General features: G+C 48.7%; 1 protein-coding gene across 1 annotated transcript; it reads right to left on the bottom strand.

Moving 5' to 3' along the window:
• Positions 1-330: 330 nt before the first annotated feature.
• Positions 331-26,821, bottom strand: Dennd11 (DENN domain containing 11). The gene is made up of 9 exons (XM_051151667.1): positions 26,548-26,821; positions 14,918-15,017; positions 13,875-14,033; positions 7,785-7,938; positions 5,521-5,659; positions 4,127-4,258; positions 3,853-4,003; positions 2,175-2,243; positions 331-609 (listed from the first exon to the last, which is right to left on the bottom strand). The coding sequence occupies exons 1-9, from the start codon at positions 26,813-26,815 to the stop codon at positions 414-416; spliced, it is 1,368 nt and encodes a 455-aa protein (XP_051007624.1). The 5' UTR covers positions 26,816-26,821; the 3' UTR covers positions 331-413.
• Positions 26,822-27,265: the final 444 nt, after the last annotated feature.

Here is a 27,265-nt window from a genome sequence, read left to right as displayed (position 1 = left end):
GTGACCTTGCAAGGTCATCTGGTTAGTTTCTGTTTTCAGGCAGATGAACATCTAAGGCCACACTAGGACACGTGGTTATCTTATTCTTGTATGCAACAAGGGACGGGAGACACAGATTTTCTAACAGGTCATCCCAGAATTTGACTCACTCTGACCAACAGAACTCCTAAGACCCAAAGAAGCAACAGTGGAAGACAGTAGATTCCCACGTCCAACTAAAGGCTAACAAAACCCAGGCAGCCTCACCACAGCCCCAGAGCTGAGGGCGAGAAAGGAAATGGCAGAAGTTACATGTATTGGAAAGTATAAATCGTCCTCTGTGTCAATTAACGTTGAAGCTGCTGAGGGCCTGGGGTGCACTCCAGGCTCCTGTCACCCCCGTCAGTGGCTCACCACCAGTCCTGTTACTCTGCCTATGGACAACAGGGGTTATCGATGACCAACATGACATCAATGCCGTAGGCCTCCAGCAGGTCCATGAGAAAGCTCCTGTCTCCCTGGGGATCCAGTCCCATGCCTCGGGCGTGCTCAGCTGTTAGAGTTTTGTCTTGACTAGCCGACACCTCCAACAGAGTCTGAAAAATCCGGTTGTTTTGCTCTAGGAAAAACCTGCATTTCCAAGACAGGAGAGGGAGAGAAGACAAGACAAAAAGCTCATCTAGATAACCCGAGCATCCAGAGCCCAGTCAATGCTGGGTAGTACCCTTCTACAAGCCCTCCAAGCTAACTGTAACAACCTTCAGAGAGGGTGAAAGTTACACCGTTACTAGAGTGCTGATTGCAGCATCATAGAGAGAGTTGTGTGGTTGGCGGCTCCACTGCTGCTCTCCTGTTTTAAACACGGCCTCCCAGGGAAAGGAAGGAGGAGTCTGTGACCATGCTGTAAAGTGAGTGAGTGAGTGAATGAATAAATAAACAAATATATAGGGAAAATGTCAGAATGCAAGTACTAAAAAAGAAAAAGGAAATGTAAACTACTAATAAAGCCCAATTTTAATAAGTAGAAGAAGCTGTGGGAGTTATTTGTATTTTAGTCAATAATTATAAATAAATTCTGAGTTACATGATTAAAAAAACCACAGCCTCCTGGAGAGGCTCCATAGAGAGGCTCTCTGTGTGTATGTAATCATTGGGGAAGAGAGTGAAGACACTGGACCTGATAATGCAGTTCTGAGACCAAGACTTCAGGTAAGAGACCGAAATGCACATTTTACAAGGCCCCAGCTGGACCACTGCAGTTGGCAGCCAACAGGCATTGCTGGAGGGCACAGGGTTCTGTGCTGGCTCTGCAGCCCTAGGTCACTGATGCTGAACCCAGAAAAGGAGAGCTTAGGGTCCTGGAGCAGGCACAGGCAGTTCTGAAGGCAGCAGTGCAAAAAAGGGAAGTAAGCCACACACCCACTTGGGATGGCACAGCGCACAGCACTCTGGGTGTTTGCCCTCTTTGGGAGGGTTGTCTGGAGGAAAAGTATGCATAAAGCAGGATTCAGAGTCATAGCTTAGGAAGGCATTAGCTCAGCCACGCTGTGTAGGGCTTCCGGGGCTTCTAGAGACACACCGAAGTGGCTTAAAAAGACCGTGTGTCTGCCCAGACTCACAGTATGCATGCATTAGAAAGCAGACACCCATCCAAAGTAAACCTCTGTGGAGATGCCCTCATCAAAGCTAGGAACTCGCCAGGAGGTTTGTTTCTACTTCAATCACGGTTCTGCCCTAATTTTCAAAAAGCTTCTTGTGGTTGCCCAGTGCAGTGGGTGCTGGAAGGAGCTGGCCCTTTCCCTGGCTACCAGATCTGGAGAAGAGAGATTAGTGTCAGACGATCTCATAATACTCAGCACAAGGAACTGGTCTTTCAGAAGAAGCAATGACCCGGAGAGTGGAGAGATGGACAGCTATGTGGTGACACATTCTGGATGCAAATGTTCAACAAAATGCCTGCTCAGGGTCCCCATTTTCTCTTGGACCTATCCCTGTCTCTTCAGCCACTCTGGGTTCACCCTGATGGCTTCGCAGGACTCAGGTTAGCTCTAAGGACAGAGCCCTGAGAGCCCTGCCAATAATAAAGGGCACCCTACACTGCAGTAGCTTGTATGGGACGGAAGGCACATTGTTCACAGCAGTCAGTACTGGAAGGGTTTCTGGAGCCCCACAGCTGCTGCCCAGGCCCCACTCACAGCACAAAGAGGTCCTCTTCACAAGGGTTGTAGTCTCCTTCAACTTCCTGGGAGTACAGCAGCATCTGCCTGTGGGAAGTGAGAAGACCATCAGACTAGTGGCTACTGTATCCAAGAACATGACTGGCGGCAACCAAGCATCAACAATGGCCGTTATCTCTCAGGAAGCAGCACCGGGCAGAGTTGGTCCCAGGCCAGAGGCAGAGAAAAGGAACAGAGTGTGTGCTCACACAAACCCAGGATCGATGGCCCATTTTGCCAGTGGTGTTCCCCCCGCCCCTTAGTCAAGTGACTGACTTGCCTGATTGTCCGCTCAATGGTGAATGTATGCTAATCTTGTGGGATCAACAGTTGGGAGTGACAAGGGACAGTGCATACACAAGGTGCCTAATAGATCCACACCCCACAGATGCTCAGCAAAGGTGTTTAGGGTGTTTCTGTAAGCTAGTGTGACTGTTCCCTCACAGTGGTTCACATTCCCAAACCCATCAGTGCGTCCGCTACCCTGCAGGGAGGGCAGCGTGGAGGGGCGTGCGTCTGCTACCCTGCAGGGAGGGCAGCGTGGAGGGGCGTGTGCCTGCTACCCTGCAGTGAGGGCAGCGTGGAGGGGCGTGCGTCTGCTACCCTGCAGGGAGGGCAGCGTGGAGGGGTGTGTGCCTGCTACCCTGCAGTGAGGGCAGCGTGGAGGGGCGTGCGTGTGCTACCCTGCAGTGAGGGCAGCGTGGAGGGGCGTGTGCCTGCTACCCTGCAGTGAGGGCAGCGTGGAGGGGCGTGCGTCTGCTACCCTGCAGGGAGGGCAGCGTGGAGGGGCGTGCGTCTGCTACCCTGCAGGGAGGGCAGCGTGGAGGGGCGTGCGTCTGCTACCCTGCAGGGAGGGCAGCGTGGAGGGGCGTGCGTCTGCTACCCTGCAGGGAGGGCAGCGTGGAGGGGCGTGCGTCTGCTACCCTGCAGGGAGGGCAGCGTGGAGGGGCGTGTGCCTGCTACCCTGCAGTGAGGGCAGCGTGGAGGGGCGTGCGTCTGCTACCCTGCAGTGAGGGCAGCGTGGAGGGGCGTGTGCCTGCTACCCTGCAGTGAGGGCAGCGTGGAGGGGCGTGCGTCTGCTACCCTGCAGGGAGGGCAGCGTGGAGGGGCGTGCGTCTGCTACCCTGCAGGGAGGGCAGCGTGGAGGGCGTGCGTCTGCTACCCTGCAGTGAGGCAGCGTGGAGGGGCGTGTGCCTGCTACCCTGCAGTGAGGGCAGCGTGGAGGGGCGTGCGTCTGCTACCCTGCAGGGAGGGCAGCGTGGAGGGGCGTGCGTCTGCTACCCTGCAGGGAGGGCAGCGTGGAGGGGTGTGTGCCTGCTACCCTGCAGTGAGGGCAGCGTGGAGGGGCGTGCGTCTGCTACCCTGCAGTGAGGGCAGCGTGGAGGGGCGTGCGCCTGCTACCCTGCAGTGAGGGCAGCGTGGAGGGGCGTGCGCCTGCTACCCTGCAGTGAGGGCAGCGTGGAGGGGCACCAGCCCCCTCAGGCACAGACCTCCCCTTGATTGCCAGTGGTTAGGAAGTAGTAGCAGGATAAACTTCTCACAGGACCATCCTGAATAGGATGTGCCCTTCGAGGCCCTGGACCCTTTTAGCACAGCACTGGCTCGGCTGCACTCACTGGCCCACATGGCATGGATGTGGCCGACCTGCGGCTCTCACCTCTGCTCATTGAGCCGACGGTACTTCTCCCTGTCCGCACTGTTGATCTTCAGCAGGGGCTGCAGGTGGCCATGGTGTGTCTTTACATTCTGGTTATCCACGTAGACGTCGTACAGCTCCTGCTTCTCCTCAAATATCTTCTCTGTGGTGCCTGCGGAGCCCAGGGTTAGTGAGGTAAGAACCCCAAGGGGCCATGAAGAAAGCCAGCCCAACCCTGGCTACTGAGTCAAGCACCCATGTGTCTATTTCTGAGAGGAGAGGGCCCCATACTCACAGGCTACATAGGACACCTCAACTTCCAGGCTCTCGATGTCAGCCACATTCACATAGAAGAAAGGCTTGGACTCAGGGATGGTGCCCCCAATGCCGGGCAGAGAGACATTGGCCAGACAGCAGCAACAGTACACTGTAAGAGGGGACGACAGATGTGAGGGATTTTTTCCCCTTCTGTTCCCTCTCCTCCACCCAAGACCGAGCAGGACAATAACACAGAACAGTTGACATACATGGGAGCTGCTACATTCTGTTGCTTGGTCTTGCTATTGAGGCTTGGTCCTTAATGCGATAGCATTGAGAGATATAGGATCTTTAAGGTGGAATTAAGTCCCAGAGGCACTACCCTTATAGGCGGTTTACTGTACTCTGGAGACAATGAGTCAGTTATCTCTAAAGCATACTATAGAGTGCGTCTGCTTCCTCCCCCACGCTACTCTTCAAAAGATGACCAAATCCCAGCATCATTCTCTTGGACTTTCAGCGCTCTGAGCCCAAACAAACCTCTTATGAATTCCCAGCCTCCAGTGTTTAGCTAGGCCGGTGGGAAGTTTCCTCAGAAGCTGAAGAGGGCTTTGTTTGTGCTACTTATCCTATAACTAGGTGGTCTACAAAAAAAAATCTTTGAGGGCCCTACTACAGAACCTGGTACCCTAAAGGTCTCATCGGCAATTTACCACCAAATAGATGTTTTCTGAATTTCTCTTTTGGGCCTGACTGGCCTTCCACCTCATCAAGGTGCTGGCCTGCTGGACCCGCCCATCCTCCAGTCTTCCTCCCTTTTATGGTCTCCTTTAGTCTCCTGTCCTTGCACCACTATTGGCCAACCTCTTACAGCTTCATTCCTCACTCTCTCTTCAGGTGATGCCATCACCCCAAGGTTATTACAAAGGCTTTATGCCACTCTCAGACCTTCCTCTCCAGCCCAGCTGTTCCCTAGAGGTCCTGACCCAATCGTGGAAGCGCCTGGTGCACACCTCCCTGGAAATGTCTCAAGCAGTGCACACCCATCCTGTCTCAAGTTACTCTACCACCAAACCAACTAACTCCTTACCATTCCTTGGTGCCCCATCTTGGTGGCCCCATCATCCTTGTCATCCTAGACTCTTCCTCAACTATACCCCTGCACACTTCAGCCAACCCGATCCAGTTTACTCTTACCTAAAATCCATCATCTCTACTTCAACCCAGAGCCTTAGCTCTGCCTAAGATACTAAGGTGACAGTCCATCCATCTTCACTGCCTCTAGACTCAACATTCTAAAGTCCAGATCTCATCAGAATCTTGGATCCCACCACTCTTTCAAACTTGATCAACAACGGATGGGCTAGAGCACATGCACTGGGCCCTCGGGAAGAGCCCCGCCACCCCCCCCAGGGGGGGGCTCTTGGTTACCTCTGTAGCACACAACGCCCACAGGTGGGGGAGAAAATATCAGAATGCGCTTTCGGAGTAAGGCAAACTTCCAAAGGATGAGGATCTGTTCTCCGAAGAACTTAATGAACTGGGACATGCAGCCAGCTGGGTGTGTGATCTGGAAACAGACAAGGGCAGGTGGACAGCCTGTTAGAGGCTGCTGCCACTGTCAAACGGCCTTCTATAAAAACACCAAGTACCATCAAGCATTAAGAGAGTTGTTTCCACAACAAAATGGTTAGTGGATGCTTTAAACTGGATTTGTCTGATGCATCAGCTCCCCTGACAGAAGTCTGAATTTAAGGACTATAAACACTTTACGCTGGAGAGAAATGCAGAGGAAACAGCTAACTATTATTATTTAAGAGAGAGAGAGAGAGAAAGAGCTCAGTGCTTCAGCATGCTTATGGTACAATCGTGACAACAGGAGTTCAGATTACAGCAGCCACATAACAGCATCCCACAAACACCTGCAACTCCCGATCCAAGCTCTCTTCTGGCTATGTGTGCGTGCATTGTGTGATACACAGGTGCACAGACACATACACACAACAAAACTACCCCTCCAAGGGATCCAAGCTCTTTTCTGGCTGTGTGTGTGTGTGTGTGTGTGTGTGTGTGTGTGTGTGTGTGTATGTATGTATGTGTGTCACATGTGTGTGCATACACACACAATAAACTACTATACAGCACGCCTTCAACACAAAAACCCTGAGCATTGTAAGTAATAAAATGATGAGCAAACAGTCTGAAATTGGTTTTCCAAGTATTCAGGGACCAGGGGACTAAGTGCACAGCAAGGCACCTGCAGTGGTTACAGGCAGGGAGCGTCCAACGTCTCATAACTGCCTCTGGTATATTTCAACTCTAACCAACTTCCTTATGCTAACTGCAGGGAGCCCTGCTCCCCAAGGGCTACCTTCTAGAAGGACTGTAAGACGAGCTCAGAAGGGCTCAGAGGATAAGCTTGGGAAACTGCCTCTGTCAATTACTAACAGGGAAACCTGGTAAAGTAAGCCAGCATTTCCAGTCATTTTTCCTAGTCTATAAAATGGGGAGACCAGGCCATGCGTTACTTCATCCAGCTTGGGATCACCTGAGCCAAAACATGAATGAATCTCCAAAGCTTTGACTGGACTCCCTGGGAGAGGAATTTTCCTTTCCCAAGCAACCTACCACCTCCACCCTGACACCATAATCCACCAGCACCATGCTGCATGCAAGGCCACACCCTCCACTGAGCATGCTAGCTGCGACTCTTGACCTGTTTCCTGTTCTTCAATCACCAGGGAGAGAGGAGCCCAGTGGAGTAAGGCTGCTCAGATCTCTTCAGTCCCTGTCTTCTATCCAGCCAAACAGCAGCCAGGTGAGAGCGGAGCCAGAGCACAGCCCGTTCCTCCTGACTTTCCTTCTGCCGTCTCTAGCCCTCTGAGATGGATGCGCATGCACTGCACACAGGTCTGATGGGAGTTGGGCAAGTGTGTCCTAGAATAAATTAATGTGCTAAATTCTCATCTCCTTTATTTGTTCATTCATGGATGCACATATATCTGTAATTTAAGAAGTATCTCCTAAGGGACCTCTCTGTGCTAAAGCACTATGTATTCTAGTTTCAACAGTGAAGGAAGACACTCGGGCCGTGACTTCCACAGTTACCTTGTGGAAACTGTGTATGTGTGCGTGTGTGTGTGTGTGTGTGTGTGTGTATGTGTGTCACATGTGCATAGACACACACATAAAGTGAGTCAAAAAGCAACTAAAACACAGCCTGAGGAGCCAGCATGGTGAAGGACAGCAACCACTGGGGGCAAGTGGAAAGGTGCCCAAGTGCATTCTGGTAGATGGGACAGCAACCGCTGGGGGCAAGTGGAAAGGCGCCCAAGTGCATTCTGGTAGATGGTGAAGGACAGCAACCACTGGGGGCAAGTGGAAAGGTGCCCAAGTGCATTCTGGTAGATGGTGAAGGACAGCAACCACTGGGGGCAAGTGGAAAGGTGCCCAAGTGCATTCTGGTAGATGGTGAAGGCTTCCTGAAGTGACTTCTAAGCTTCAATTTAACAGATGACTCTGAAGGATGCCATTCAGGCAGAAGGATGCGTGTTTATAAAGGCCTGGGAGGAGGGAGTGCTAGTGACTCACATATGCAGACCCGTGCCAACAAAGTGCCGGGAGAGCCGACAAGCAGAATTCTGCACAACCTCTAATGGCTGTTCCCAGACATGTGAGAGAACAGCCAACCTCACCTTCATCTCGGGATACATGTAGCGGTGGATGGAAGGCAGCCAGTAGACGGGTGGCAGGCTGCCACTCCTTCCGGGTCCAGCATGGAGCACCCCTTTCTTGTCTTCATAGAATGCAGCCAGATGAGAGTAATGTCCCGGCATCTCCAGCTGGTGTCTGTGTAATACACATACACGGTGAACAGCTCGACCCAGTGCCATTGTGTATCTCTCCCCAGAGGGTTAAAGGTCCAGATGCCCTCAAAATATCTGCACCTGAAGGTTAGGGTCAAGTCCCCATTACTGTTAGAGAAAATCTTTTTCTTTCTTTCCCTTTTTTTTTTTTTTTTTTTTTTTGGTTTTTCGAGATAGGGTTTCTCTTGTAGTCCTGGCTGTCCCAGACTTGCTTTGTAGACCAGGCTGGCCTCGAACTCACAGAGATCCGCCTGCCACTTCCTCTCAAGTGCTGGGATTGCGGGCGTGCACCACCATGCCCAGTTTCACAGAGAAGATCTTTATGCAAAGTTCAGACATGAGGCCTGAACGAAGGGGCTGCTACAATGGAAGAGAGAGAAGCTGCGCCCTCAGTGTCCCAAAGAAAGGAAACAGTCATGACCAGAGGCCACTGAGGGCTCACACTCCCACACCATCTAAATGAATCAGGATCTCTCCTCCTGCCCACCAGTCTCATCCTCTGCTCCGGCTAAAAGCTTTGTCCACTGACCCTTGCATCAGGGAATGGCACTGAGGTCCTAGACCACCCAGGCAGTGCAGACTGCTGGCCCAGGTCAAGATTTTAGGTTTAATGGGAATGTTAAAGGTTGACTTTGGTCCCGCCCCAAAGATATGCTGGAACCCTGGCCTTTGTCTCGGTACCTGCAAAGGTCGCTTTATTTGCATCTTAGGATGCAATTAGAGTAAAGAAAAGTCTTTTGAGGGAACTCTGATTCTCTGTGGCTTAAAAAGGAGAAATTACACACACACACACACACACACACACACACACACACACACAGAGAGAGAGAGAGAGAGAGAGAAAGAGAGAGAGAGAGAGAGAGAGATCAAAGCAGTCATTAAGATGATGCAGATGCCAAGGTACCCAGAGACTGCCAGCAAAGCACAGAGCCAAAAGATATGTGGGGAATGGCCCTGCTGACACTGACAACTTGATTTTTGACTCTTACGTCTCCAGAACTATGAGATAATAGATTCTTTCATCTAAGTACAGATACTACCACCTAGTCCCAGCAAATTATTGTAAGGATGAATAAAAATCTCTAAACGCTTCTCAACCCTGGTTTATATTCTCAGACCTTCCAACGACCAGTGAACAATGAAAAACAAGCTTTAGGGAGAAAAAAGCCCAGTTTACACCTAGGCAATCCCTCTTCTTCCCTTCCACCGCCCCGAGACCTACTCCACGCTGGAACTCAACTGGCTCAGAGTCAAGATTTCCACTGAAGGAGGAGCAGCGGCTGTTCGTCAGGCACTGCCAGCCCAGAGTGACTTCAGAACTCAGTGACAAAATGAGGGCGGGAGACTTTGTGGATGATTTTGTACTAAAAGCAGGAACGCTTGCGTCACTGTTGTGCTTTTAAAAGATAGGGTTAGCCGTATGTATGTGATGGTGTGTACCGATCATCCAAGAACATGGGAGACTGAGGCAGGAGAATGACAAATTCCAGGTCAGTCTGGATGACTACACAGCAGGACCTTGCCTCCTCCCAAAAAGTTTAGAAAATAATCACTAAAAATAAGTGCCTCTCTCTAATTTTCAGGGGTCTGGCAAGCTTTGATTCAGGAGGCAGACATGTGCTACTAGTGATAAGGGCGCTTAGAGCAGCTGTGTCATTCTTGGAAATGCTCCTGGGCGGGACAGGAAATCTGTGGTGGTTAAGGTCTAGCTGGCTGATCTGAGCAGCAGGGGGTTGCAGGTACTCTTCAGGGAAATGTGTCATGTCTGATAAATAGGTCATGGTCAAAGGTGTTTGAATTCGGATCTGCTCTCCCTTAAAAGCCCACTGAGAGTCTATATATTCTGTCCCCAAACAGGTAAGATATCCAGGGTAATTTAAATAATGCATCTTCATTTTGTTTGTTGATCTGCTACTCAGTTGCTGGTCTTTACTCTGACTATAGTCAACACTGTATTTGGATCAAGACTCTACAGAAAAAGTCAGTACTGAGCCTTTTAGACAAAAAGCTAGAGACAGAGACAGATTTTCCTCTAAGTCTGACAACCCGAGTTTGATCCCTGGTCCCACTCTCACACAGAGAGAGAACTGTGTAGGTGTAAAAAGAAAACAGCTAATGTCAGGACTCTGGCCTTTGATCGGGCAGCACAGGGCAGTAATAGACAATGTAGGACAGTACACAGGAGCTCAGGGATAAACAGAAATCCACAGTGCAGATCTGACTGCTACCCAGCAGTGTAACACACCGCAGACTGTCTAACAGATCAAGCCGTAACACCAAGAGAAACCAAGGGTACTAGAGCAATGGAGTCCCGGAAGACAAGATATTTTTCAAAGATGGAGAGATGATGAGGTTATCGATAAGGGCAGGTAAATTTAAAAACTACTGCACTGAAGTGCATGCCAGAGCCACCATGCTAACTGTGCAAGAGTCCTGTTCTAAATAATGGAGATAAATGACTGAGTGTATGCTGCAGATACGAAGCTGTTACTGTGTCAACCAGATCAGGGATTCCCCTGTAGGACCAGTCTCTAAAGAGAGACTGGGGCTCTCTGAAGGCCACAGCCCCCTGCAGAGGTCAGGTACATGTGACTATGCAGATGCCCAGTACAGAGACCCTTGCTGTGCCCACACACACCCTGCAGAAATCTGTCCACTGTAAGAGTCAGAGATGCTCTGTCAGCAATCACATTTTGTCACTCTGGGGAATTCTGTACTTGTCTGAATAAGTCTGTCACCTGGTTTTTACAGATACAGAATGATCAGGTTTTCCCATTTACGCTGGAGCAGGGGGAAAGGACCACCACCGATCTGAAGGCTCTGAGTACAATTTGTGTTAAAGTGCACACTGCATCCATCCTCTGACCCAATGATTCCACTCCTTAGAAATTGCCCTAAAGCAGTATTCATGGATGTGAGTTCACCCAGAAGAGGCTCCTGTCTATAGATGACATAGGAAACAACCTGAAAGCCCAATGACAATGAAATGGTTAAATAAATCAAGAGTTGTGGCATGCCATGAAGCTGCCAAGACTGTGTGTGTGTGTGTGTGTGTGTGTGTGTGTGTGTGTGTATGTGTGTGATGGGAAAAGTCAAAGTTCAACCTCAAGTATGGTTTCTGAAGATGCCACCCATTTTCTTTTTGAGCCAACATCTTTCACTGGCCCAGAATCTTCCTAGTAGGCTAGACTGGTGGCCAGTGAGAGCCTCAGGGATCTATGTCTCCACCCCCTACCCTACTCAGTTCTGGGACTGCAAGTGGGCACCACCACACCTGGCATTTCTCTTACGAGGGCTGTAGTGATTGAACTCAGAACTACAACTGGAAAGATATTGAAGGTGACAATTTTAGATGAACAATTACTATATAAGGCTAGGACATCACAAGTCAGAATGAATTGAAGTACAGATTAGGTATTGCAGAAATTAAGTCCAATTAACTTATATAAAGTTGCTGTCCCACCCAGACCTGACTCTTTTCTTCCCTCATGTCCTGTCATCAGAGTCTCGTCTCGGTTGCCTCTACTCTTCTTTAATCAGCAAGGGAAAACAATATGGAAGCTCTCATACCCATGTGAGAGTGAGTGCTGCTACCGCTGAAGGAAAAGGGCAAAATGCAAGCAGATAACATGCTTTCTTTTGTATGAGAGGGGAAACCCTAAGAGTATACATTCATACATATATATACACATACACTTACTTAGCTGTCAATTTTGGAAGATATATGAGAAATTAATAGGGTTTACTAGGGTTGTTGGGTGGCTATGACAATTGGGGAAGTCTGTATTGTTTTGTTTTGTTTTTTAATTTTTTTTCAAGACAAGGTTTCTCTGTGTAGCCTTGGCTGTCCTGAACTTGCTTTGTAGACCAGGCTGGCCTCGAACACACAGAGATCCAGCTGCTCCTACCTCCTTGTGTGCTGGGATTACAGGCATGTGTCACCTGGGAAATCTGTATTTTATGACTGTGGTGGAGACTGCTTTCTTCTGCTAGTGTACAGAACCTTCTAGTTTTAGATGTCCTTACCGTCTCTGGGACTACATGTTTCCAGACTTCCTCCAGCTGGGTATGGCCAGGAGCCAACAACTAGCCTACGGAACGTGTGCAGAAGTAATGTGTTGAAGCTGAGACTTCTGCATCAGTCGCTCTCCTTACTGGTGGAAATGGCCGATGGTAACAGAGTCCCCATCATGCTGGGAGATGGGGACATGGAAGGGCCTTGCTCCAGGCACCACCTGCACTGGAGCGTTTCTCTCCATCTGGTCTAGGATGATGTGCTAGAAGGCTGCAGTTCTGACTCGTTGGAGCCACTGTACTCTGGGGTCTCCTCTTTGTTATAGTAACTTAGCTTCTATTTTAGCCAAAGCTGAAGTCGGTACCCAGAAAATGAGTTACTGAAGAATCAAAAACCACACTGCGGTGCTGGCTTAGAAGCTGAAGAGGGTGATTAAACCTTCTCTGTGGGGAAGGAGCGGGGGAGGATCAGGGGGAGGGATGTGTGAGCGGGCTGCGATCAGGATGTAAGGTGAATGAATTAATTAATTAAGGGAGAAAAAGAGCTGTTCAGAAAGAGAAAGCAGATCATGTCTGTAAAATCCAGTGATTTAGATCTCATGAGGCTGGGAAAGGCACCTCCTCTGTAGTACCCAAAAGCAGCTGGGACTCTTGCTCACTCCAAAGTACTCTTGGGCAGACCAGGAGTCAGACTGTAATAAGATACAGGAAGTTACCAAGAGAATGAGGGAGAGAAGGGTGGGCGGAGTCAGACTGTAAAGATAAAATGTAAGATACAGGAAGTTACCATGAGAATGAGGGAGAGAAGGGTGGGCGGAGTCAGACTGTAAAGATAAAATGTAAGATACAGGAAGTTACCATGAGAATGAGGGAGAGGAGGCTGTGCAAAGGACTAGCCTAGATCATGCCAAAGTAAACTATGACCCAGGTGGGCTGGAGAGGTAGCTCAGTCACTAAGAGCAATTGATGCCCAGTCAAGACGGCTGCAGCCGACATCCCAGTGCCCATGTAGAAAGCTGGCATTCCATGCAATTGTAAATTAAAAGGCCAGCCTGGGATACAACAAGACACTATCTCAAAATGAATAAGAGAATTAATGAATAACGCATAGGATAAAATAGTTTATACACAGTATTGATGCCAAGTACACACACACACACACACACACACACAATACATATACACTTAGAGTATGTTGTATACATGACACACAAGGTTTTGCTATGTTGCTACTAATAAAAACTGAAAGTCTTTATTTCCCAGGCTAAAAAGCACCACTATGCCTGGTTGTCAAGTATATTTTATCAAAGCACACATATATATATATATATATATATATATCAGAAGACAGACTAAAATTTTAAGTGCTACCAGGACTAGAGAAAAAAATTCCCCAGCAATGTTTGAGATTTAATTAGGTTACTTGCAGAATTATATGTGTGTGTATGTATATATATATATATATAAAAATAATATATAACAACTAATAATCTTTCTGCTTCTATTACATATTCTCCTACTATCCCAAATAATAAATGATTTGACATAAGACAAATATTAAAGTCTGCCTGCCTACCTGGGAAAAAAGGTAAGTATAGCAGCTAAATATAAACAAAGACAATGTCCATATCTGATTAAAATATATTTGATTAAAAAGTGTTGAGAGTATTACTGAAAACTGAAAGTAAACATCTTCCCAAGCTTTCATTATAGGATAAAGAATTATAATAAGTTTTCTGAAAGGAGCATCACCTGATGCTTGACCCAGAGCCACGGACGCTGTGGGAAAGACACCCGTGGCCCTGGCCCACAGCCTGCATCTCCAGGGACTCAGTGCACAGGGACCAGCTGGCAGATCCTGCTGCTACCCCCAACATACAGCAGCCACCCATAGAAACCACTTACCGAACCTGGTTCTCCAAAAAGTGCATGTAGCGGTAAAGCAGGGTGTAGGACGGAGAGAGGACACCCACAGACTTCATCCGTGCGCCGCGCTCCAGCTCGCTCTCCACAGGCATGTTGGCAAAGCATGCCAGGCCAAAGAAGGGGCCCTTCCGAAAATAGCTGAAACAGACCAAATATGCACTGTGGCTCCTGTTCACGAAGATGGCACTCCGTTTTTGTTTTTGTTTTTGTTTTTGTTTTGTTTTTTTCTTTTGCAATGCAATCTCAGCCCAAACACCCATGTTCAGAGCTCCAGGTAAAATCTGGCCATAAAAGAAGTCATTCAGTCTCCCACGGAGCGGCCAAGGCCCCAAGACTCCACAGCTTGCCATCCCAGAGTCAAAGGCTAGAGTTAGTATGTGGGCTCTGCAAGCACGCCGCTCAAATGCCCACAGCCAGAGACCCTGGTTGTCCTCTTAGGCACAACTAAAGGCTTCAGCGAGAGAACCAGAACCGCACTCTTTTGGAACTCACTGTTTTCTTGACATAAACCCCAATTCTCTCAGTCCCTTGGCTTTGGACAGCTCCAACGCAGCTGACATTTCACTTCCTTCCCCTTTACACACTTGGATCAGCCGTGGCTTCGGCCCAATGCAGATTAAAGCCACCAATTCTCCTTAAGGCATATCCATTGGCTTCTGGCAAAACTCACCACCCACCGTTTACACATTATTAAAAGTGTCCTGCTTAGGGCTAGTATTTCAAGTTTATCACATAGCTGTCTTAAGTTAACCCACACTGAACTGAAAGGCTCTCGTACACTAAAATCAAACGTCCACAAAGACACACAATCACTCCGCAATAGCAGGACCTCTATTGGAGGAGCTGTCAGGGTGGGATGTTGGACCTCATTGAGAACTTGAGAGCTGGGGCCCTTCTGGCTGGGAAACTGGGTAAGCACAGAGAACGATTCCACGTGCTATCTGAGGACAGCTCTTGACCACATGCTCTAGGGACTCTGGGAGATAAGGAGCAAGTAGCATAGGTCGGTTCAAAGTACTCACATGAAGTCAGACTGGACTTTATGGGACCCACTGGCCATCGACTTGAACTCGACACCTTCAAGGTCAATATCCTGAGGTAAGCACCATTCTACCATGTTTCCTGTAGGAACAGGGGGATCAGATGAGCAGGAACAAGAATTATTCAGAGAGAAGAGCACACATCACTTCTCAGAACTGTGTGGCTTGATCAGACTGAGCAGAACTAAGGAGCTGCTCACAGGCTCACCTCCTCCATCTCCTGGTGAACTACAGCAGAGAACCAGGAGGGGGCAGTAGAGGGAACCCCATGCCCTGCTTCAAATTCAGCATCCTCTGAGTGACTCCCTGTGACTGTGCCTCTCTATTCAGGACTTCCTCTCTGGCTTCACCTAAGTATAGGGGTTTTATTTGTTTGTTTGTTTTTTAACCTTAGGCTCCCATTTCTTCATCCTATATTCTTTTTTTTTTTTTAAGAGTTATTTATTTATCATATACACACAGTGTTTTGCCAGCATGTACACCAGAAGAGGGCACCAGATCTCACTGTAGACGGTTGTGAGCCATCATGTGGTTGCTGGGAATTGAACTCAGGACCTTTGGAAGAGCAGGCTTCCAAAGGCGCTCTTAACCTCTGAGCCATCTCTCCAGCCCCATCTTCATCCTATATTTTTACCTTAATCTCTTGAGAGACTGTTTTTAATCTTATCATCTACATCTGACAAAACAAAAAACAAACAAACATCCTCATCCTTCTCGCTGACCTCTTTGTGGGTTTGCTAACTCCTCTCTCTCCTGACTTCCCTGGTAGGATGCAATTCTGGATCTTCTCCTACTTCTCCAAGCAAAGCAGTGTAGCCCATCCCCCACACCTTCTCATCTTCCCCCAGGTGTGGTCTTCTTCAAGGATCAACTATCAGTTCTCAGCCACTCATAAGTGACTTCGTCATTTCTACTAAGCTAGGTGTTGGCAGCCCGAGGAAGGACGTGATCCCTGAGCGCAGAGAGATGAGGGCCTAGGTGACAGGGTGACAGAGAAAAAGAGCAGCAGTTACAGCTCAGTGGGACGACTGCCCTGACAGAAGGTAGGAGGTTTTAGAATCCAGCAGCAAGAAGCATCCTCCAGACCGAGGGAAAGAGAACACTGCAAGGCAAGCTAAGGAGGAGAAGCTATCGTAGAATAATCTGTTCTGTTTTGTGCATATTCAAATTTTTCCAAAGTGAAAGAATACGTGCGTAACCTGTAAGACTTCACTTTGGAACAAACTCACTAGCACTCCAAATCCCAGTTCCCTAGACATTAAAAACATCATCAACTATCTTAGCCACCACCGCTTTCAGATAATGCTTCGGGGCATCAGAGAACATATAGTCCAGCCTCATGTCAGCACAGACAGCACAGAGGATCACCCAGTCCCACACTCAACAACCCACGACACTTTCAAATAATCTATTTTGGAGAAAAGGATCACAATTTTATCCAACTAAAGAATCCACTGAAAGAAAAAGCGTGAAAAGAAGTTAAAATTCCATAAAACAGAAAAGGCTAAAACGGTGTTCTGTTGATTTGCGTAAAGGTAGGAAGACATGTTCACGCACAGTTAGGTTGAGAGTAAAGATGAGTTTCCTCTGCGTAAAGGTAGGAAGACATGTTCACGCACAGTTAGGTTGAGAGTAAAGATGAGTTTCCCCTGCATCAAGTTCCCCCTATTTCTGCATTCTCCCTCTTATTATGCATGTGCAACCATCTAAGATCCAAGGGACCTAACCCAGGGGACCTGTGCATACTAGACACAGCTGAGCTCTCTCCCTAGGCTCCACCCCACTGTCAGTTCACCTAACTCTAGCCCATGGCCTATTCAGGTAAATGCCTTCGAAAGTCGGCCCAGGCACTTACCAGATGGCAAGCACAACTGTTTACAGAAACATCAGTTGCCATGGTTTTAAATGAGCACTAACCTAAATGGCCACCAATAGTTAAGTACATAAGTGCTACACCAAATTGATAGCGGCGACATACGGACACATCGCGAACCATACACAAATAACGAGCTATTTCAAAAAGGCCAAGCAGCTTTGGGGTGTGGGCGCTTTAAGAGGATGAAGATGGCATTGGGGGGTCTCGCGGGAAGGAGTCTGATGATGGCCTGTAATGTTCTGCCTCCCTTCGTTTGCTTCTTCCTACAGGAGCGCTGGATGTGTCGCAGAATTTACACTTAACGCCAGGCTTAAGTACGAAGTCTGGGTAAGTTAGGTTTCCTCAAGCCTACCTGACCGACACAATTCCCACACACGTCTGTTGCCTCCCTGCAAAGTAAGGAACCTTCGCGGCTAATGTGAGCAGGGCTTCTCAAAGAGATTTAAAATATGGTGAGCCGGGCGTGGTGGCGCACGCCTTTAATCCCAGCACTCGGGAGGCAGAGGCAGGAGGATCGATGTGAGTTTGAGGCCAGCCTGGTCTACAAAGTGAGCCCAGGACAACTAAGGCTACACAGAGAAACCCTGTCTTAAAAAAACAAAAAACAAAACAAAACAAAAAAACAAAAAAAGAAATATAAAGTATGGTATGAAACGCTTTTTTAATGAAAAGGCTGTTGTTTGATTTAAAATAATACAAAATTTGAAAATGAAATTTCAAGTACAGGGCTTTGAAAGACATCAGATAGGCGAGGGGCCTGAGGCTAGGTTCACAAGCTTCATGACAAATCTGCCTTTTACACTGGCTGTGGGTCTTACCACCTGGGTGAATTTCCTTTCACTTTAAAAAAATTATGTATAATTCACAAATAATATTATGTACTGTTTTCTATATTTTAACATTTATATGAATGATATTCTTCATGATATGTTTATGCAACCCACTTTTCCCATCAACATTTTAATCAGAAATTTATCCTTCTGGATATACTTTAGATATTCTAGTTTTTACATTTTTTTAAAATTAATTAAACAAGGGGAGGACATCCTGTCTGCTGTGCCCTTTACTTTCAGGTGGAGGGGGGGCCTTCTGGGTTAGGAGCCTCAGAAGCAGGTAAGCGGATCACGGACAGGGCAGAACACCACACTAGGCAGGGTTGCTTTCTGCTGACACACTCCTGAGGAAACAGATGCAGCTCCTGTTACTCTCATCCTAACCTATCATGCCGCAGAGACCTGGTTCCCCAGGGCCCTAAGACTCTGAAGGGCAGCTCGATTTTTTTTTTCACATGCCAACACAGCTCAGTGCCTAGGACGAGAGAGAAAGGGCAAGAAAACTAAACCAAACCAAACAATACAGCTTTATTAGGAACAAGCATGTCTTTACAACAGCTAATTGATGAATCAGTGGTAATTATCATCGGAGTGGTAATGGCACTGTGGCTGTACAGGAAAACTGCCTTACTCTGAGGGAGTTCATTATTAATTATTTTTAGAGTGAGATTTAAACACCACTGTACCTTAGTTTCAAATAGCTCGGGGTAGGGGGCGGGATGCATACCCAAGCCCATATAAAATCAATGCCATTTACAATGTCTGCTCAACGTGGGCCGATGCAATTGATCAGGGAATAATCTGAGCACAAAGGATTGTATAGTTTCTATTACAGATTCAATGAAATTCCAATTAACAAATAATGACAAATTCATTCTACAGTCGGGCAGGCGAGACGGCTCGGCGCGTAAAGGGGCTGGACCAGAATCTCTGAAGCTGTGAACGAAACCCAGTCTTCCTTCAGCTGTCTGTGTCAGGTATTTCACTACAGTGATAAAAGTAACCATTAACTTGGGGACATGATTACAGAGAATGTCACCTTAGGTGTTACATCATTTCGACTATGAGAAACACCAGAGAGACGCACAACCCTGCTGACTCAAGTATGCATGCACTAGAAAGCAGACCCCCATACAAGATAAACCTCTGTGGAGATGCCCTCATCAAAGCTCGGAACTGACTCAAGCTGTGGAGAAACATACGATGTCCATGCCTCACCCTCCTCTGGCTGGTGTCTGGAGCCGCAGCGACCTCGCTAGTGTTACAACTTTCCATCAGATCTCAGGCAGCCCTCGGCCTAGCTCGCCACTATTCACCAGCTCAAACTGCCAACTCTCAGCTCCTTAGGCAAACTGCAGGTTTCTCAAGGAGGATTCCACCCTTATTTAGGACATATATATGTGTTTCTTATCCACCTCTTACACGGAAGTGTCCTACTGTTCCTGCTGAGCTCTTCCCTGCTACCTGCGCCCTCTTCAGGTGTCGCTGACATTTTTGAGGGTGGTGCCCACCTCTCACTTTTCTCATGAAATTGATTTGCACTGCATGCTATTTCCTAGCAGACGTTTCTGGAACATATTATCGCATGTTATAGTGGAACTGACTGTAGAAGGATGAAGCCAATATGACAAAATGTCAGCAGATGGAGACGCTACATGACGGGATAAAGCAAGCTCTCTCTCTCTCTCTGTTCTTTCACTACCTGCCCGCCCCCCGCCCCCCCCCAGCCCCCGCGGGTCTAACCAGTCTCACCACAAATCAGGGAAATACAGGTATATGAATTTCTACCATTTCATGTATCTATATATATGTATATATGTGTGTGTGTGTGTGTGTATATGAAGCATAAAGGACTTTGCAAAACCACCAGTAATTGAGAAAAGGAACCATACTAATGTAAGACAGGGAATTATTATGATTTGAGGTCATCTTTTTCTAAAAGTATTCTTAAGTAGGGGGCAACTTCTATATGGAATTTAAAGAAGTTTAAAGAAAAAAATGATTTTACAAAAATGGAAAAAAGCTTAAGGGAAAATATTTAAATGCCAGAAAAACTTTACAGAGAGTAATCCCTACCTATCCCAGGCTCAGAACTCACACTCTGCTTTCAATTTTGCCAAACACCCTCACTCTATTAACAAAAATGTAGTCTGGCAGCCTGGAAGGATTAATAAGAAGAGAACTTATTTAAAAAACAAAACAAAACAAAAATCATCACTGGCACATGCTATTCCTTTCTAACTTGGTTTCCTTCCATCTCTGTATCCTCCCAGCTCTTGGGCCACACTTTGGGGGCTATCACAGGGACCTGCAGGTCTTGCCTGGCCCTTCTTGTAAGGGTAGCTTAGGAGGAGGGTTGCACACGGTAGCCTAAGGAACAGATGTGGTGATCTGAATGTGTACACTCAGCTGGTCTGGTCATTCAGTAAATACTGGTAGAGCCTAGCCTGGCAGCACAGTGTCCAGTGTGGAGCTCACGCAAAGGTAAACAGACTCCTGTTCAAGGGAACCCGGACCAACAAATAACTGGGCTGGCAGCCTGTGTGCCTACGGGAAGCTAGTAGGGCTATGGATGGTCACACTGGTCTGAACCCAGCCATACGATTGCTCCTAAGGTCAGTCCTGGGGCTCTCTGTGTGAGCACCTCCCAAGTGGTGTTTTAGAAACTCCTGAGGGAGACCAGACATAACCCATCCCAGACTAGGGATATAGTGTGATAGTACAGTACTTGCTTGGCCTGTGTGAAACCCTGGGTTCAAGTCCCGGTACCCTAGAAATGAACAAAGCTCGTAAGACAGGCTGTCCCATCCATATAGGGCTGCCTCTGCCTCCCAAATCTTCCGCTTAAATGTGAAGTAACCTTACCCCGAGGACTGGATCTGTCACAGCCCACAGAGCACAGTCCGCATCCTCTCTAAGCCGGCTTGCAAGCTGAAAGGCTCATCTCAAAATATTTAAAGCAGAGAAAAATAACAATCTTGCCCCCAATCTCTTAAGAGGTTAGAAAGTGGACTCCTCTCTCTATTGGGCGGCTCCAGCCAGGCACCGCCTCTTGAGGCTTCCTGCACTGGGTATGGATGGAGTGGCATCCTCTTAGAGCTCCCTTAGGCCTGAGGGCGAGTGAAGCTGCACACCATCCCGAGATGCCTTTACTGATTTTTTCATCTCTTCCCTGAGCTAACTCCCACTAGTACTGAGATTTGTGCTCTCGCTTCAGCTAGGAGGTAAAAGGGAATTCTGTCTCAGAGATCCAGGTACGAGCCAGATTTACTGGCTCATACCTGTAATCCCAGCACTCAAGAGGCCAAGGAAGGAGTCTGAGGCCGGCCTGAGCTATATAGTGAGTTCCAGGCCAACTTGGGTTAGAATGAGAGATCAAAATAACAAAAAGGGAAAAAAAGGCAAGGAGGAGGAACACTGTTGGTCCCAACAGCACACATTACTTGAATATGATCATTTTTTAACAAGCCACTAAGTCTTATCGATAGAAGAAACTTCAGAGAGTTGTCCAGCCCCTGCCCAGTCCATATCAATTGACTCTGGGTCTTGAGTACTGTGATGTAATCTTTCATCACCCTAGAGGAGAGCACAACTAAAACAAGAGGACAGAGGCAGAATGGGCAGCTCTGAATTAGGGAGAAGCTCATCCTCGCAATTTCAAGGCAGTCATATGTCAGCGGTGGCTGAATCCCAGTGCACCTATTTTACACAGGAGGAGGAGGAGAAGGGGGAGGAGGAGAAAGGGGTAAGGGGAAGGGGGAGAAGGAGGAAGGGAAGGAGGATGAGTAGGAAGGAGAGGAGGGGGAGGAGGGAAAGGAGAGGGAAGAGGAGGAGGGGGAGGAGAGGGAGGAAGAGGGGGAGGAGAGGGAAGAGGGGAAGGGGAGGAGGGGGAGAAGAAGAAAAAGAAGAGGAGGAGGAGAAGGGGGAGGAGGGGAGGAGAGGAGGAGAAAGGAGTAAGAGGGAGGGGAGGAAGGGGAGGAGGAGGGGGAGGAAGAAGAGGAGGGGGAGGACAGGAAGGAGGGGGAGGAAGAGGAGGAGGAGGAGACGAGACAACCACCTCCTCCTCCTTCTGGTCCAAAAGCCACTCATACTCACTTTGGTGTACTTCACAGCTCTAGGTGTCTGATTTTCCCTTGTGTAGACTTTTGTGGGGGGTGGGGGTTGGGGGGTGTCCCAGGCACAGTCCTTGAATCCCAGAGTACAGTTCCTGAGCCCCAGCAGGCACACAGTAAGTGGATAGGCACTGAGACCACCATCCTTTTCTCTCTGTAGATTTTTTTTTTTTTTAAAGAAATTCCTAACAGATGGCCACATACTTTTAGCCTGAAAACCACAAAGCAGGTGAATCACCAGCAGCCTGGAAAGAGTCTGCCAATGTGGCATTAATCAATAACCACAATCGTATTCTACTCCACCACTGACAGGTGATGGCAAACACAGAGAGCGGACAGTGAGCGTTAAGCTTCCTCTGAGACTTTCCTGCTGCCTATCAGAACTGGCTTTCCCTTTCCCTCCCTGTGAGCCGGCCATTCACCTGTCCATTTCCAGAATTTCCATTTGCTTTTCACCGTCAAGCCCCTCCCATTTCTGAAAAGAGTCAGATAAGCTGGGCAGCACTCCAAGTTATGCCTTGGATGCCAGAGCCAGCCCTAATCTCACTGTGCCTCTCCACCTGCCCTGGCTTGTACGTCCATGCCTGGACAAGGATTCTACAAAGTTTAAAATGAGAACAAGTATATGTGACTTTTGTTTTTTGGGTTTTGGTTTGTTTTGTTTTTTGTTTCGTTTTTTGAGATAGGTTGTTATGCATCCCAGCCTAGCTTTGAATGCGCTAGGATTGTCATGTACTGCCAACACCTGGCTGTGTGTGCGTGATTGCAAATATTCCCATCAGACAGATGCATCATTCAGATGGGTCAAGAGGTGTTTACATATGTGGGCAAGGGCTAGAGGCTGAGAGAACAGGTGATTCATTGGCAATCAGGAAGAGAGCATTGTGAAAACCCAACCAGCAAAAGAAACCAACCCCCACCAGTGATGTCTTACAACGACCTCTCTTCCCCCTTCTGAACAACCTCAAGGAAAACACAAATACACACACACACACACACACACACACACACACACCCCATGGGTACATACCCCCAAATGCCCACAAAATAACAACAATGTAAAGGGACTCTCATAAAGAAATGGCCTAAAGTAGGCAGATTCACGGATACCAGGCAGTAACTGAGGGGCTAAAACTTCATTAGCCTGTATTGCCCTGGGGGGACAGTTCCTATCACCAGCGGGGGATACCTCACGTAGGATGATACCTTTTTCCTAACCAAGTAGAGAATAGGAAATTTTACTAGAAAGCCTAAGAACAGATTTAAAATCAGGCTGTAAAGCACAGAATTGAACACAGCCGGGAGAGAGGCAGGGGGGTGGGGGGTGGGGGGGCATTCTGGCTGCCAACCTCTTCTACCCAGCATGCCAACTTAGCATCTGGGACTGGTTTCAATAGCAGCTTTGTAGCCCAGATGGCCAGCACCACCACCCTACAGCTAGTTCTTGGCTCCAGACAAATAATCTGTGTGTGTGTGTGCAGCCTTTACCTTGAGCCTACAGCCCTTGATCTTCGTGCCACTAGTCAGTAAAACAACCGTAAGCTTCAAGCAATGAGCCAGGAGTCCAGAGAAAAGAATCACGTCTTTCTTTTCTTCTCTGCTTTTTCCGACAGATGCTTATGTTTAGAAGTGTGAATGAATTACTCTCTTACGTCCTGTCCTAAAGCACGAACACACGCTCTAGCAATGCACTCCCCTCTCAGGCTCCTGTGGCCGTTAATCTTCACTCTCAACGTCATTAGATTTCCACCCCGGGTGCATCTTTCAAGGTACTGCTGCGAAGGTTTGACTGAGGAGGAAAGCCCCATTCAGAATGCGGGCAGCAGCTTCCCATGAGCTGGGGTCCTGGACTGAATAAAGAGGGAGAAAGCAAGCTGGGTGTGCCAGCCAGCATCCAGCTCTGTCTGCTTCCTGTTCATCCGACATCACTCACTACTTCACACTCTCATCACACCATGCCTTTCCTGTCTCGATGGACTGTGTCTCCTCCAACCACAAGGCAAGCCCTTCCTGCCTTAAGTTGCTTTCGTTGGGTGTTTCGTCACAGAAACTTACAGAGGTAACTACCTCACCCCCTTACATCCCCCGGACAGACAAGCCACAGCTGGGGATGCTCTCCTCCCGTTCCTTCGTCCCACACCCGTGTGTGTGTGTGTGTGTGTGTGTGTCATTTGTACATATGACAAATGTAACTTATATTGGTTGGGAGGATACATGAAATCCTTTGCCTGGGCAGTGACTGGGTTCATTAGCTCCTAAAAATGAAAACTGAGGACAGAAGCGGGAAAGACACTGGGACACAGGGAAGTGATAAGATGGCAGAGCAGAGGAGAAACTGAAACAAAGCCCTCACACCTCAGAAGCTCATGTGACGTGCTCTGATTTGGGTGCAGCGGCATTATCTACTTGACTACTGGTAATGCAGGCTGAGGCACTTGCCTGAGTGGCCCCAGTGTTCACTAGGAACACATGGCAGACAGGACTCAGGAGAGTAGACAAGACCTGAGACGAAAACGAGGAAACACAATACTAGTCACGGTGATGGCTCCAGCTTACAGGACAACGGTGGCCCTGGAGCACCTCTCTAAACTGGCCTTCCTCTACCACCGTATACATGGCACTGCGGTGCTCTCTCCTTTGCCCTGGTGCTGAGGTTTGCGACTTCACTCACTCCCCAGGTACTCTCAGAGATGTGCTATACAACGTTATTATTTTACACAGGCAGTACCAGCGTATTTCACAGGCTGAGAGGAGCCATAGAGAACAAGGCTGGCAAGATTAGAAGGAAAGCGATGGGCAGGAAACAGCTGCTTTCTCAACCCAAACTAACCCGTTTAATAATGGTCACCCAAGTGCACACATCTTCCTCTCCCCAGACTCCTAGGGGAATGAGGAGGCAGGGTGAGGGGCAATGGTTCAGGCAGTGGAGGGTGCTAGAAAGACACCTGACTTAGCTGGATAGTTAATTACAAAAATAAATAACCATTCTTGGCGCCTTTTCTCATGAACAAACTAGATATTAACAATCAGTAAATTACAGAGTAGTTAGAATTAAATAAAACAGGATTAGAGTAAAATGCCTGCACGAATGTCACAGTATTAGTGACAGCTCCGACTTTCCACATTAAACTTAGTCTGGAAACCATCTCACAGAAAGCCACGGACACCAGCTGTGAATGGAAAGACATGGGAGACCCTAGAGGTATTTGGGGCTTTTTATGAATTGGTCAGTAAGTACTTGCTAACCTATGCACACCAGTAACTGATCAATGGCAGTAACCCACCACTGATCGCTTTTATCAACTCTGCCTGTGATTATTTGAAGTTTTCTTTTCCCCTCCTTTCCCTAGACCATCACTAGAGAGCTACCATTATGCAGTCAGAAAGCGATTAATGTCTCCTTTCCGGTTTCTCACACTTTGAGTGACTTTTAAGCTTGCCTCCATTTACCTGTTCATGAAGGAGGAACTACAGTTAGCTATAAGTAAGTTTTTAAAAAATTACATTAAGGGTTCCTTTGCTTGTTTTGTATTTTAACAGTATTTTTTTTTCCAAACCATATGTGTCTAGGCAACCCGGTTATGAGTCAAGCAGTATGTGTGAACAATAATAAAAAAAGGACAGAGGGGTCTATACTGTTCCCGGAAACGCAGCTTCCTTTGCTTTGAATGTTCTGGTTGTGATGTAAATTTAATTCTACGTAGAAGGTCAAAGTCAAAAAAGTTTGAAAGTCAACGGGATGAGGCAGCAAAGAGACAGGATTTAATGGGGCTTGAGGTCTTCCCACAAGCACCCCTCCTCCACCACCCCCACCACCCCCCAGCTGGTAGTAATAAAGCTTCATGCCTGTTGGCTGGCTCAGAATCCCCGAGCACCGTAAACCACCAGCTTCATTACAGCTGAATCCCTTTTCACATAATCCTAATCTTTCTTCCTCCTATCCCATCCATACCCTTGGGTTTGGAAGACTGGTTGGGAACTTCCAAAATGAAACCACATCCTTCTCTCACAAACACCAACTCCTCAAATAGGAAGCAGAACAGCAGCTGGGGGATTTCGACGCCCCAGGAAGGTCAACTGGAGCCCACAGCTTTTTGTTCACTTTTATCCTCCCTCGAAACAGCCCACTATTGCAACAACACACAACCCCGCAGTGGGTGGTGAGGGTAAAGACGATGTGACATAACCAGTGAGTCTTCCCAGAAAGGCAGCCAGCCAGAGAAAGCGTCTCCAGCTCCAATCCCTAATGCTCACACATTAATTCCTCAAAATAAAGCCTTCGGAGAAAGTGAACTTGGAGGCTGGGAAAGTTAAGGCGCCAGGAGCAACCAGGAGCCAGGGCCGGCGCAGAGCAGGGTCGTTGTGGACCTGCGTGGGAGGCGACGTACGCGGGGGGTAAGGAGTTTGGGGGGTGGGGGTTGTCCCTCCTTTCAGAGTCTAAGAGAACCTTCGAGCAGAGCAGGAAAAGAAAGAAAACAAAAGCCAATGAGCCGGTGGCCACAAATCTCCCGCACTGAAGCGGAGCAAACAGGAGAGCGGCGCTAGTCGTGGGAGCGCAGCAGAGCGCGGCGGCCGGACGGAGCAGGGGGCGGAACAAAGCCCCAGAGATTCCTTGGCTCCAGTCTGGGGAGACACAGTGTCCCCGTGCCCCGGGACCCCTCGGGCGGGGAGGGATGCAGGTGTGTGGGTGCGAGTGCGCGCGCAGCGAGTCCCTCCCCCGCGACCCCCGAAACCCAGCAGGATGCCTGCCCCTGCCCCACCCCCATCCCTCTATCCCTAAGCCGCTCTCACCGGAGCGGGGATCGAAGGTAACCACGAATACGGCCACCACCTGGTCCTCTTCCACGTCGCCCAGTTCCAGGCGCCCGGGCTGCAGCAGCACTTCGGGGGGAGCTGGTTCCTCGGGTTCCCGCCTTCGGGGACCTTCCACGGTCACCCGGCCGCCCCCGCTGCCTCCCCGAGCCCATCCTCCGGCCTGCAACGCGGGGTCCTGCGGCACAGAGACCGCGGGGCCCTCGGCCCAGCGCAGCAGCGGCGCCGCGTCTCCCTGCTCCACCATGGCGAGGCGAGGCGGAGCCGAGGCGCGAGGGGCGGGGCGGGCTGCGGGAACTCCCCTCGGGGCCTGCCGGTCCAGCCGCTCTCGGCGGCGCGGCGGCTCTTTGGGTGCCCGCTGGGCTCGGCCACACCTGCCTTTGCCTGACACCAGCGGGCTTGAGATAGCCCGGGAGCTCTGGAAAGCGGCCCGCATAGGTTCGGAGCCCTAAGGCCTGGTCCAGGCTTCAGCACTGCATTTCTCTATGTGGGTGCTCTTGACCCAGAGTGTGAGGTGCAGGATGCGCGTCCCTTAGTCTGTCCACCTGCGCGTGGGTTGAAAGCGCCTTCCCACCTAAGATTCCACTGTAAATTTTTGAACGTCACCATTATTCTTAAGGACCAAGGCGCATATATTACATAATCCTGAGAGCTCGACGAAAACTGCCTCCAAGTCAGAAAGTGAAGCCGAAGGCTT

The sequence above is a fragment of the Acomys russatus genome, chromosome 10, assembly GCF_903995435.1.
Source record: "Acomys russatus chromosome 10, mAcoRus1.1, whole genome shotgun sequence".
In the NCBI taxonomy this organism is placed as follows: Eukaryota; Metazoa; Chordata; class Mammalia; order Rodentia; family Muridae; genus Acomys; species Acomys russatus.
The sequence above is the reverse complement of the archived record's forward strand: the minus strand, read 5'-3'. Positions and strand labels throughout refer to the sequence as shown.

Coding starts and splice junctions, on each gene's coding strand:
- Dennd11 (XM_051151667.1), bottom strand. CDS start 26,815: ATGGTGGAGCAGGGAGACGCGGCGCCGCTGCTGCGCTGGGCCGAGGGC. Junction 5,660..7,784: donor ACATGTATCCCGAGATGAAG/GTGAGGTTGGCT, acceptor GTCTGTTTCCAG/ATCACACACCCAGCTGGCTG. Junction 4,259..5,520: donor GGGCGTTGTGTGCTACAGAG/GTAACCAAGAGC, acceptor CCCCTCTTACAG/TGTACTGTTGCTGCTGTCTG.